The sequence below is a fragment of the Conger conger genome, chromosome 14 (genome assembly GCF_963514075.1).
Source record: "Conger conger chromosome 14, fConCon1.1, whole genome shotgun sequence".
NCBI classification, from domain to species: domain Eukaryota; kingdom Metazoa; phylum Chordata; class Actinopteri; order Anguilliformes; family Congridae; genus Conger; species Conger conger.
In genome coordinates this window covers 2,687,767-2,700,741 of record NC_083773.1, presented here as the reverse complement: position 1 = coordinate 2,700,741, position 12,975 = coordinate 2,687,767, and the positions used below count along the sequence as shown (strand labels likewise).

At 44.6% G+C, this 12,975-nt stretch overlaps 2 protein-coding genes across 6 annotated transcripts in view; one reads left to right on the top strand and one right to left on the bottom strand.

Annotated features, from left to right (window-relative positions):
- The window catches only part of hyal2b (hyaluronidase 2b), a 9,005-nt gene extending 7,970 nt beyond the window's left edge, over positions 1–1,035 (top strand). For all 4 annotated transcript variants that reach the window (XM_061218951.1, XM_061218952.1, XM_061218950.1 and 1 more), the window contains one exon: positions 1–1,035. This exon is cut by the window's left edge and continues 848 nt beyond it. The gene's annotated coding sequence lies outside the window, so the exon portion shown is untranslated.
- Positions 1,036–3,544: 2,509 nt separating this feature from the next.
- On the bottom strand, positions 3,545–12,825 carry LOC133109569 (zinc finger protein 208-like). 2 transcript variants are annotated; one of them, XM_061218940.1, is made up of 3 exons: positions 12,695–12,825; positions 11,372–11,766; positions 3,545–10,109 (listed from the first exon to the last, which is right to left on the bottom strand). In XM_061218940.1, exons 2-3 carry the CDS (start codon positions 11,730–11,732, stop codon positions 5,293–5,295), a joined length of 5,178 nt encoding a protein of 1,725 aa, XP_061074924.1. In that variant the 5' UTR covers positions 11,733–11,766; positions 12,695–12,825; the 3' UTR covers positions 3,545–5,292. The 2 variants fall into 2 exon arrangements, with proteins under 2 accessions (XP_061074924.1, XP_061074925.1); XM_061218941.1 differs by having other exon boundaries at positions 11,372–11,761; positions 12,695–12,820.
- Between the last annotated feature and the right edge of the window lie 150 nt (positions 12,826–12,975).

The following is a 12,975-nucleotide window of genomic DNA, read 5'->3' as shown; positions in this document are numbered from 1 at the left end:
TCCAAAGGTGTGCCATGCTGTGAGGAATGTCTGGGACATTATCCACACGCTTCCTTGAGCTCCTCAGTGCCTAAATGTGGGTGTGCTGCCCACCTGCAGGCGTGTTTGTGTGCACAGGCAGGGTGGTTCTACATGTGACAGAAGAAGATTGGGCGGTGCTGACTGCTTTGTTGTCATGAGAACTGTCAATCCACCAGCCTCTCATCTGACGGACAGAGCCAAACACGTTAGAACATGGAAGCGTGCGCGTGCGTGTGCGTGTGTACGTGCGTGTGTGTGTGTATGTGCGTGTGTGTGCTTATGGGCCTCATTCTTGCTTACTTGCCTTATTTCCCAAGCTTCCTTTCACAACCACGAAGAGAAGTCTAAAGAGGAACTGGACATGAGACTTTTTTCAAGGAATATGTATTTTTTTGAAGATATCTATTTTTAGTGCTTTTTAAAAATTCTTTTGATACTTTCACGGAAGATAGAACTGGAATGCTGACAGAGTAGTACTCGCGTGTCTCATTAATGTACCTCAGAGGCCCCAAGGCCAGCGATTAGCTTTAGAAACCTGCTTGAGCTTTCTGCTCACTGTAGCAGGCACGGCCGAGGAGGTCTGGTGGACGTGTGTGCCACTCACATCCCCATCAGAACCGTCCATTAAAAGCATTTCCTGGAAAGTGTCTGAGTTGCATATCCCTGCCATTTAAAAAAAATTTTTTTTTTAGGAGTGGTTCACATTTATGACCAGTGTTATTTTGAAGTTATTCACGCTGAGGGTACAAATTCAGAAGGAATTCCTGCCTTTGTTTGTACTTGCCCTACCCAGACCTCCCAGAGGCTAGCACTGCTCCTAGTGCAAAAATGTATTATGCAGCCTATATTCCGCATTCTCCTCATTCGGTGCAAAGGTGTCCTGTAATAGGTTATTAGTCCGCTGCCTTTTGTACATGAAATATAACGTCTGTGGGATGAGGTGCTGGGAATAAGTGGCAGGGTTGAGTTCATCACTGAAGGTCCTGGGAAAATAAAGGAATGACTTGACAAAAATGTTTGTGTACTAATGTACTAATACTCAATGCCTTTTAGGCACTATATGCTGTGCATATGGGATTGTGTGCCGTTAAAAAGTTTATACTCGATTCATTTTTATTTTTTTAGCTCTCCTCGGAATGGGTTTTTTTTAACAGAAGGATCACCCTTTAGATGTAGGTGAAATCATTCAGTTCTTAATCGCTGAACACAAAATTAAATTGAAAGCAAAAATAAAAAGTTGATCCATTAGCCATTTTAGATGTATAGCAATTAAAGCAGGTTTGGATGAGTCCCATTTCACAGTATGTGTGATTATGTCACCAGATTATGTTAGTAGACATGCCGTGTGGGGCCCTATTTGTAAACCATGTTCAGATGGGTTTCCCCTTGGTCTCCATCTCCCTTTCCTTTCGCCTCCTGCTAACTTTACTAGTGGGAGCAGTTGTCATACTTTGGGATTCATTCCATTTTATCTTTGAACTGGAGGGAAGTAATTTTATTGAGGATAAATGTGACATTTTACCTGTGGGATATTTATTACAAAGACTGAGTTTAAATGTCAACAGACATGGTGTCCCTTGGACTAATCTTTGTCCCAAATATTATGGAGCTCATTGTATATATATATATATATATATATATATATATATAGAGACACACAGGCGCGCGTACTGTTACACACATTACTCGGACAAATTTGCAGAATGATATCATTGAAATACGTACAGCAACACCATAAGTAACGGTGAAATGATGGAGACCCGAGTTGCCATCAGGCACAGTATTGAAGTCATTTCTGTAGAGGGCCCTTTTGTTTACTGTTTTGGCTGTGAATACATCCCCATCTTCTGAGAAAGATTTGGGAGAGAGTGCCCCCTGGTGGCCCAGGCAGGCTTATGCTGCTGCCTGCTATGGTACTCCAAGTGGGGCCTTGCTGTGGGAGGTCTCTGCCTTGGTCAACTACCAAGAATTTGGACAACTGGTGGTTGGTCTCGTATGCCTGCATGTGGGTTTTTAGAGGAAAATGAGACCCAATAAACAGACTGTTATCTGCTTTGAATGCGCCTGGTAACATTTCAAAATATGGAACAGAATAGTGTCAGCAGGTGACAACAGTAATCGTCAAGCTGAGCTAAAGATAAGAAGCCACAATGGAAAAATGAAGACATACGGTATGTTTTATTTATGAAAATAATTTTCAGTTGATATATGGAGATTTAACCCAAAATGACGCAATCTGGGTCAAGTGACCCCAACTTGAGCTCAATGTCCCAGACTAGAAGTTCCATTAATGCTGCCTGAGCACATTCAATATATAATCTGAACTTCACAAACAAAATCATCAGTATCTTGATCTTCTAGAGAAGGCCCATGTTCATATTAACATGTTCAGAGGTTCTACCAGTACCTCACATGATGGCGGGGGTAAGAATATCACAAGCATAAGACTACACATAAGACTTTGAGAAGTGCAAACCTCTCATCAGCGGCAAGAATTGAAAGGCCACCAAAACTAGTACAAATAAAATGCTGAGATGAACCAGAAGGCCGCATTTACCTCTCATGGCCAAATTTCCCAAAATGATGGAAAGACAAAAGGGTGGACAAAGGAACAGCCCGTGGTCCAAAGCATGTATGGCTGCTTCTGGAACAGTCTTTATTTATTATGTAACAGAGATGGTAGCGGTAATCCTGAAGAATTTGTAAGTGTACAGGCAGTTTTTTCTCAGGATATGTACAAAGACATTCCCCCAGAGGTGACCACACTGTCATTTAACAGTGTGGTCACCTTAATATTAACTGTCATTTTAACATTGGCGGTCCCTTTTACAGTAACACTGACTGTACTTTCAGCATTGGCTGCATTGGTCATTTTAACGTTGACATCACCAATATGACTAATTTTAACATTGGCTCTGACCTCACTGGGAGACAGGAAGCAAGGCAATACCGTCACTTGTAGTCAACTTGGGACTACAGAGCATCAGAGATGCACCTCCTTTTTGAAGCGAAGCTGCATGTCATATTTATGGTTTACTTCCTTAAAGGTATGCTCCTGAATATACTCAGCAAAACACCGAAAATAAGTCCTAAATCCCTACTTATTTTTTTAATTCAGTGTACTCAATAACTATAGTCAATAGTAGGCCAGTGCACCGATTTGGACATGGCCTAAGTTTATTTGATTCCAAGGGCTCTGGCCCACGCTATCACCATAGTAACTGGGCCTGAGGCTCATGGGTACTGTAGTATTTTAAACACTGAACTAACATGATTTCTCCTAATGAAGTTGAAACATTCATAAGCAAGTACCATAATTTTTAAGTATCCTGGATAACATTTTTTGCAATCCAGGATTATCTGTTGCACAAAATTTTGGTTATTGCTTGGATTACATGGATATGATCTGAAGAATCTATCGAAAAACTGTTCAAGAACCCTTAGCCGAATTTCCACACACTAGAACCTCATTCATCTGAACCCGTTTGGATAAGTGATACATGAATGCATACATGACATGTAGTTCCTAAATCAATCCAAGTCTTTATTTAAAGTACCACAAATTATCATATGAATATAGTATACTTGTATACTCGTGTTTATTACGGGATGGCAGTTATTTTTTTCCAGACATTAATCTGATCCACGTGTTGCCAAGGAAGCGGCACCTCTTCATGCTCAATAAACTTTTATTTTGAATGCAAAACGTCCCAACAAAATACAGTACTTTACGGGGCACATCCAAGGTGCTTCTCCCAAAGTGCTCTGGCTCCTGCCACACTTTCTGCAAGCGGGTGGTCTGAGAGTCCCAGTGCGTGTCCTTGTGTTGTAGTAGTGTGTCTTTGAAGTGTGCATGAGCACGAGGTGGCTCTCGGCGGCTAAACTCCGTGCCATATCCATTACATTACATTAACAGTAGTCGTGAGCCGGAAATGGAAGTTCGGAGAGGGGGAGGCACGAGGCGACCTGTGGTGGCCGAACAAAGAGGTCTGGCAGGGGTGTAGGGTCTGATGATCTTTTGGAGGTAAGCTGGGGCTGACCCCTTAACTGCTTGGAAGGCTAGCACCAATGTTTTGAATTTGATGCGAGCCATGACAGGCAGCCAGCGGAGGGAAGTAAGCAGGGGGTTTTGGAAGGTTGAAGACCAGACAAGCTGCTGCATTCTGGGGTCGAAGGGGTCTGATGGCGGCTAGGCTACAGGCTTCTGCTCCTGGTTCCTAGCTCCTTGAAGGAACATTTAATGGATTATTTCCTTCAAGATGGCGGACCCCTATCAATTTCCAGGTCAGGCCAGGAAAAAGGAGACGGGGAATGACAAAATAAGCCATTCAAATAGGCCCCTGGTGTGTCCTCAGATTGTGAAACCTCTTGAAGCCTTTCCCACAGTCACTGGAAAGTAATTTCTGTCATGTTCCATTTTCCACCACTGGACATGACTAAATCTGACCCTGCACGACTGCATGCTGATGTTTCTGCACAACACCTACCCATCTATTCTGTGCATAGCTGTCCTTGTCTCTCCATGCTCAACCCGAGCTGATCATCGCTGCCTGTGCAGTTTGAGCTTTGTGCAGTACGCAGGGCTGACAATGGAAGAAATTCACTCCCTCATTCCTCCTCCCTGATGCACTGAATGCTCTCAGCTGCTTGCAGAATGCAAAGTGTATATAATTATTTCACGTTGTGTTGTATAAAAATAGATATTTTAATAGAATAGGTTTTATAGATACGCGCCATTGTCAGAGTAATCTACAAGACCCAAGTCCTTTTCACTCTTAGCACTTGAAACTGTACTTGCCTTTGGGGTCTTCCAACGCACTTGTCCCTGGTTATGGGTATGCACTTTGTTGTTCGTCTCTCTGGTTAAGGGCCTATAATGTAATGTAATGCAAGCACTGATGTCCGTAGGACTCTGCTTCTAAAATAATGGTCACACTCACAGCACCTTGGTAGTCTCTCAACAGGGTGACCATGGCCCTGGTGAAGGACTCAGTCTTGGACTCAGGACTGGTCTCAGTGGTAAATCCCCAGAAGTCTGTCTAACAGCTTGCGCAACTTACATATCCCGCCACATGTCGGCCATTAATGTGGAGGATCTAATGCTCCAGATCATCGCATCTCTGTGTTGACTGCTCCACTGCATGAGCTATTAGTGTCGCCAGTCTGCACACACTTGGCTCCAGCTCTGGATTTCACTGTGGTAAATTTAACCTGTGCTTTAAAAAACACGAGAGGGTGTGCAGAAGGTCTTTCCATAACATCTCCAGATTCTCACTTCTTTGTGGGTTTCGCAGCTGAACATTGGCTTTTCGCAGCCTTCTTGTACTGTTCAGGGTGCGTACCTTTGATGTGGTGCTCAAACTCCAGCCCCTCAGTGAATGGCAGTGCACAGAGCTGACAATGGTAGAAATGTACTCCCTTGCTCTTCCTCCCAGATGCAATGAAAGCTCTCAGCTGCTTGCGGAGGTGAAAGCACTTGTGTTGAGAGAAGGCTTCTGTGGTGCTAAAGTTTCGATCACATTCACAGCACCTCAGCACACTCATGGCAGGGTCACTGTGGCTTCTGTGAAGGACCGTTGACTGGTCTCGGTGGTAAATCCGCTGGTGTTTGTCTAGCTTCTTCTGCACCTCAAATATTCTGCCACACTCATGGCATTGATGTAGAGGGCCTGATGTTCCAGATACTTGCTCCTCTTTGATGGCCGCTACACTGCATGAGGCACTAGTGTCACCAATCTGTGCACATTGGTCTTCAACTTTGGGTTCCTCTCTGGTCATTTTGACTTGTGCTTTTGCAACACTGGATGGTTTGCCAAAGGTCTTTCCATTACTTCCAACTATAAACTCTTGTGTTTCCGTGGGTTTTTCAGCTGAGCAGTTGTTTTTAGCAGCCTTCTTGTACTGTTCAGGGTGGGTAACTTTGACATGAAGCTCAAATTTCAGTCCTTCGGTGAACTGCAGTGTGCAGAGCTGACAATGAAAGAAATTGACTCCTGTACTCCTCCTCCCAGATGCAATGAAAGCTCTCAGCTGCTTGCGGAGGTGAAAGCACTTGTGTTGAGAGAAGGCTTCTGTGGTGGTATAGTTTCGATCACATTCGCAGCACCTCAAAATGCTCATGGCAGGGTGACGGCGGCTTCGGTGAAGGACCGTTGACTGGTCTCGGTGGTAAATCCGCTGGTGTTTGTCCAGCTTCTTCTGCACCTCGAATATTCTGCCACACTTATGGCATTGATGTAGAGGGCCTGATGTTCCAGATACTTGCTCCTCTTTGATGGCCGCTACACTGCATGAGGCACTAGGGTCACCAATCTCTGCACATTGGTCTTCAACTTGGGGTTCCACACTGGTCATTTTGACATGTGCTTTTGCAACACTGGATGGTTTGCCAAAGGTCTTTCCATTACTTCCAACTCTAAACTCTTGTGTTTCCGTGGGTTTTTCAGCTGAGCAGTTGTTTTTAGCAGCCTTCTTGTACTGTTCAGGGTGGGTAACTTTGACATGAAGCTCAAATTTCAGTCCATCGGTGAACTGCAGTGTGCAGAGCTGACAATGAAAGAAATTGACTCCTGTACTCCTCCTCCCAGATGCAATGAAAGCTCTCAGCTGCTTTCGGAGGTGAAAGCACTTGTGTTGAGAGAAGGACTCTGTGGTGGTATAGTTTCGGTCACATTCACAGCACCTCAGCACACTCATAGCAGGGTGATGGCGGCTTCTGTGAAGGACCGTTGACTGGTCTCTGTGGTAAATCCGCTGGTGTTTGTCCAGCTTCTTCTGCACTTCGAATATTCTGCCACACTTATGGCATTGATGTAGAGGGCCTGATGTTCCGGATACTTGCTCCTCTGTTTTGGCTGGTAAACTGCATGAGCCACTAGTGTCACCAATCTCTGCACACGGGTCTTCAACTTGGGGTTCCACTCTGGTCATTTTGACTTGTGCTTTTGCAAACCTGGATGGTTTGCCAAAGGTCTTTCCATTATTTCCAACTCCAGATTGTTCTATTTTTGTTGGTTTTTCAGATGAACATACATTTTTAGCAGCCTTCTTGTACTGTTCAGGGTGCGTAACTTTGACATGAAGCTCAAATTTCAGTCCTTCGGTGAACTGCAGTGTGCAGAGCTGACAACGGAAGAAATTGACTCCCGTGCTCTTCCTCCCAGATGCAATGAAATCTCTCAGCTGCTTGCGGAGGTGAAAGCACTGATGTTGAGAGAAGGACTCTGTGGTGCTAAAGTGTCGATCGCATTCACAGCACCTCAGCACACTCATGGCAGGGTGACGGCGGCTTCTGTGAAGGACCGTTGACTGGTCTCGGTGGTAAATCCGCTGGTGTTTGTCCAGCTTCTTCTGCACCTCGAATATTCTGCCACACTCATGGCATTGATGTGGAGGGCCTGATGTTCCGGATACTTGCTCCTCTGTATTGGCTGGTAAACTGCATGAGCCACTAGTGTCACCAATCTCTGCACACTGGTCTTCAACTTTGGGTTCCACTGCGGTCATTTTGACTTGTGCTTTTGCAAACCTGGATGGTTTGCCAAAGGTCTTTCCATTATTTCCAACTCCAGATTCTTGTGTTTCCGTGGGTTTTTCGGCTGAACAGTTGTTTTTAGCAGCCTTCTTGTACTGTTCAGGGTGCGTAACTTTGACATGAAGCTCAAATTTCAGTCCTTCGGTGAACTGCAGTGTGCAGAGCTGACAATGAAAGAAATTGACTCCTGTACTCCTCCTCCCAGATGCAATGAAAGCTCTCAGCTGCTTGCGGAGGTGAAAGCACCTGTGTTGAGAGAAGGCTTCTGTGGTGGTATAGTTTCGATCACATTCGCAGCACCTCAAAATGCTCATGGCAGGGTGACGGCGGCTTCTATGAAGGACCGGTGACTGGTCTCGGTGGTAAATCCGCTGGTGTTTGTCTAGCTTCTTCCGCACCTCGAATATTCTGCCACACTTATGGCATTGATGTGGAGGGCCTGATGTTCCGGATACTTGCTCCTCTGTATTGGCTGGTAAACTGCATGAGCCACTAGTGTCACCAATCTCTGCACACTGGTCTTCAACTTGGGGTTCCACACTGGTCATTTTGACATGTGCTTTTGCAAACCTGGATGGTTTGTCAAAGGTCTTTCCATTATTTCCAACTCCAGATTCTTGTGTTTCCGTGGGTTTTTCGGCTGAACAGTTGTTTTTAGCAGCCTTCCTGTACTGTTCAGGATGCGTAACTTTGACATGAAGCTCAAATTTCAGTCCTTCGGTGAACTGCAGTGTGCAGAGTTGACAATGGAAGAAATGCACTCCCTTGCTCTTCCTCCCAGATGCAATGAAAGCTCTCAGCTGCTTTCGGAGGTGAAAGCACTTGTGTTGAGAAAAGGACTCTGTGGTGCTAAAGTGTCGATCGCATTCACAGCACCTCAGCACACTCATGGCAGGGTGACGGCGGCTTCTGTGAAGGACCGTTGACTGGTCTCGGTGGTAAATCCGCTGGTGTTTGTCTAGCTTCTTCTGCACCTCGAATATTCTGCCACACTTATGGCATTGATGTAGAGGGCCTGATGTTCCGGATACTTGCTCCTCTGTATTGGCTGGTATACTGCATGAGCCACTAGGGTCACCAATCTCTGCACACTGGTCTTCAATTTTGGGTTCCACTTTGACACGTACTTCTGAAACACTGGGTGCTTTGCTAAAGGTCTTTCCATTACTTTGAACTCCAGATTCTTGTGCTTTTGTGGTCTTTCCAGCTGAACACTTGTTTTTCGCAGCCTTCTTGTACTGTTCAGGGTGGGTAACTTTGACGTGGCGCTCAAACTCCAGTCCCTCAGTGAATTGCAGTGCACAGAGCTGACAATGGTATAAATGTGCTCCCTGGCTGGTTTGCCCTGATGCATTGAACGCCCTCAGCTGCTTCCTGAGGTGAAAGCACTGGTGTCTATGGAAGGTCTCCGGTACGACGAAGCATCGTTTGCACTCACGGCACTTCAAGGCTTTTTTCTTGCGATGCATCCGCGCGTGCTTCTGCAGCATCCGTCTTGTCCGGAAAGTCTTCTCGCACTTTGTACACTTGTGACAGACGTAACTTTGGTTACCCTGGCGCAGCCTTGAGTCTTGAGCTTTGTTGTGATACATTTTCTGGTGCCTGCTGAGCAGCGCCGGCATCCTGAAGGATTTCCCACATTCAGAGCAGGGATGTGACGACTGCACAGTCTCAGAATCTCGCTGTCCTGCGATGGCTGTGCTTTCTTCTGGGACAACGGTCCGTGGGGGGAACCTACCCTCGAAATCTTCCTGGCTTACAGTTTCGCCATGGTCCTTTAAAGCCCCAGATGTCTTCCTCCAGGCTCTTCCAGTTGAATTTGTGTTTTTGGCAGCCTTCCTGTACTGTTCGGGGTGGGTAACTTTGATGTGGCGCTCAAACTCCAGCCCCTTAGTGAATGGCAGTGCACAGAGCTGACAATGGAAGAAATGTACTCCCTTGCTCTTCCTCCCAGATGCATGAAAAGCTCTCAGCTGCTTGCGGAGGTGAAAGCACTGGTGTCTATGGAAGGTCTCTTTGGTGCCAAAGTATCGATCACACTCACAGCACCTTAGCAGGTCAGAATGTCTGAAGCCTCTGTGAAGGACCGCCGACTGGTTGTGGTGGTAAATCTGTCGGTGTCTGTCTAGCATTTTACGCTCCTTGAATGTCCTGCCACACTTCGCACAATAATTTGGAGTCCCCGCTGGCACAGGCTGTTGCTTCTCAACCGTCGCACTATTACTGGGACCCTGCCTCCACGTGTGATACCACTGGTGTCTTTGAAGAGATTTTTGCTTCTTGAAAATCCTCCCACAAACCGCACATTGCAGAGGGGGGGAGTGAGTCTTTCTCATGGGCATTTTAGGTTGTGAGAAGCCCATACTAAAGGTCCTCTGTTCTCGTGCAGTGATCTCCTTGTGTATGAAGCTTGGAGCCTTTGCTCTTCGTTCATTCCTCTTGGCACCACTTGTGAGATGGGAGTCACTCACGTGCGTTTTCAGCTCTTGCTCATCTGTGAACGAGGCTTCACAGATGTCACACGGGTAGAACTGAAGCTCCAGATTTCCAAAGCCTTAAATGGAGGGAAGCACAAAAATAAAGACCTAGTTATACACTGATTTTAGCTTCATGAATATTTATATCTTACTTAATGTTACATCTAGAATTATTAAATTATTATTAGAGGCTGTATAAAATGAACAACACTGTAATAAGTTACTGTATATTGTATGCTAAAAATGTTTACATTATATCATATGCATATTCTATCATAATACTTTTGTTTAAAAACGAATACATTTCTGTCCAAAAAATATTAGGTGTCGAACTTAATGGTGCTGCTTTTCCAAAGGTAACAATACTGGTTGGCCTTCTGTAGAGCAGTGTTTCTGCTACATTCAAATAGTGGACTGCTGCAAGCATCAATGATCTGGATTTCATTATTACTATGTAGCTTTTCTCTGCTATTGACCCCCCCCCCCCCCCATTCATTTGGCTAAATCTGCCTATTGTGTTAGGATCCTCCATTCAGAAAGCATACATAAACTATATATTTTTATTTCAATATATTTATAATTCAATGTTTTTTATTAAGTTTTTTTCCCGCTGAAACATTATTGCCTCCCCTTACAATTGTTGTGAATAAAATGACAAAAAAAAAGTTAAATTGGAAATAAAATTTTACTTATTTTAATGAATCTCAGTCTAAAGGAAGTGTATTATGTAATTCCATTACTTTCTGTTTCATTAGAGTATAAAAATGAGGTAACAAGCATGCAACATTTCATGGGAAAAGCCAAAGAACTGTCAAATCAAGAGTGTGCTAATAGCTACAAAAAATACATAAACGGTTAAACATACCATTATATCCTGTAAGGGCAGGTTGTCCCCACAAACGTGAGAAAGACTTTTCATGAATATCCCTCTAGCTTTACATTAACATTTTAGTCATTTCAGTTGGCAGAAATGGAGGTTGTTGTTTCAAGTGTGTTTTACATTCTGTAGCTCTTGGCCAAATTTCACATCAGCTCCTCCCATGAAACTCAACATCCATTTCATTACATTAGATTATTTGCTTTTGGCAGACGCTCTTATCCAGAGCGACGTACAGTTGATTAGACTAAGCAGGAGACAATCTTCCCCTGGAGCATTGCAGGGTTACGAGCCTTGCTCAAGGGCTCAACGGCTGTGCGGATCTTATTGTGGCTACACCGGGATTAGAACCACTGACCTTCCGTGTCCCAGTCATTTACCTTAACCACTACGCTACAGGCCGCCCCCTATGAAGCACAGCTTCCCCTATTTTGTGCCGAAATATAACAAGGATCGTCTTACAGGCCTCTGGAATGGTGTACGTCGTGCACATCTCCTCCGTCACGCTGTTGACGATCATGCCGCAGTACTCTCCAATCTGTCCCTCGGTGAGGCCCTGTGTCGGGGTGGCCCCAGGGCCACTCCACTGGGTTCCGCAGTCCTCCCTCTGCAGAGCATCCCAGCTGAACACAGGAACTTGGTCTCCGCCATCTTCCTCCTGTTTGCACACTGCCCCGGCACACCCTTCTAGAGTTTCCTCCTTCAGCTGCAGCACCACCAGGTCGGAGGACACTTCCGTGATCTCCAGGGCAATTATATCGTCAAGCCCGTCGGACGAGAGCCGGAAAGCGTGTGCCTCAGGCAAGGTGTGGACTGGTTCCATCCTCTCACCTGGTAGGTAAGGTGAGGCTCCTTTCCTGTGTGGAAGTAAAAGCAGCTCTAAACTGAGCACTTTAATAGGTAGACCTGTACACCAGCTTGTTAATGCAAATATTTAATAAAAGCATGCAGACATGGTCAAGAAGTTCAGCTGTTTTTCAGACCAAATGTCAGAATGGGGAAGAAATGGAGATCCAAGTGATTTTGACTGTGCAATGATTGTTGATGCCAGAGTGGTTTGAATATCTCAGAAAATCTCATGGGACTTTCTCACACAACAGTCTCTAGAAAATAGTGCAAAAAAAACTAAAAACATTCAGTGAGCAGCAGTTCAAAAATGCCTTTTTAATGAAAAAGGTCAGAGGAGAATGGCCAGACTGGTCAAAGCTGACATTAAGGTTACAGTAACGCAAATAACCACACATTACAACAGTGGTATGCAGAAGAGCATCTCTGAACGCACAACATGTCAAACTCCAAGTGGATAGGCTACAGCAGCTGAAGACCAATAACTAAAATAAATACATCTAAAAAATAAAGTGCCCAATAAAGTGTTTAGCCAAAAGCCTGAGATCATGAACATATCAAATACTGATTAACAATGTATTGTCATAATAAATAAGTCAAAATACTTGAATCAACTGAATATTAAAATTTTGGCATGAAAATGTGAAACATTTACTTGTGAAAACATTAGACAATTTGCCTTACAAGATTAATTGGCTAGTCTGCAGCTAATTCAGTATTTGCTTTGGTTTTGACGTAGGCCTAGTGCATATACAGGCAGTGACCCAATCACTGCATCTATTCTAAGGTCTAACAGACCATTAACGCACACTAAAGAAATGGCACGGCACAGTCTTAATAACATCACAATGTGTCACACCATCCAGTTTACCAAGGCCTAGGTTTAATTCAATAAATGTCGCGTTACATAAAAAATATGGGAACCCTACTACTACTCACCAGTAAGAGTGGCGGTGACGTTTACAGGAGTATGGAGCAGAAGCTACAGGCCTTTTCTTGTTGAACAAAGTCTAAGATTTCCCCAAAAGTGCCGCCAAAGCAGCTGCATCTGTTGATATCGTGTTTGAGTCTGGGTTAACACAGAGTTAGCTCCTGGATCAGCGACGGTTGCGACGGTTTGTTCTGGTGAAAGTGTGCATCGGAAAAAGACGTGTTCACGGAAACATGAACCATTTTCATTATTCCTTTTTGTATGCAGTTGATAATTTATCAGCCTATTC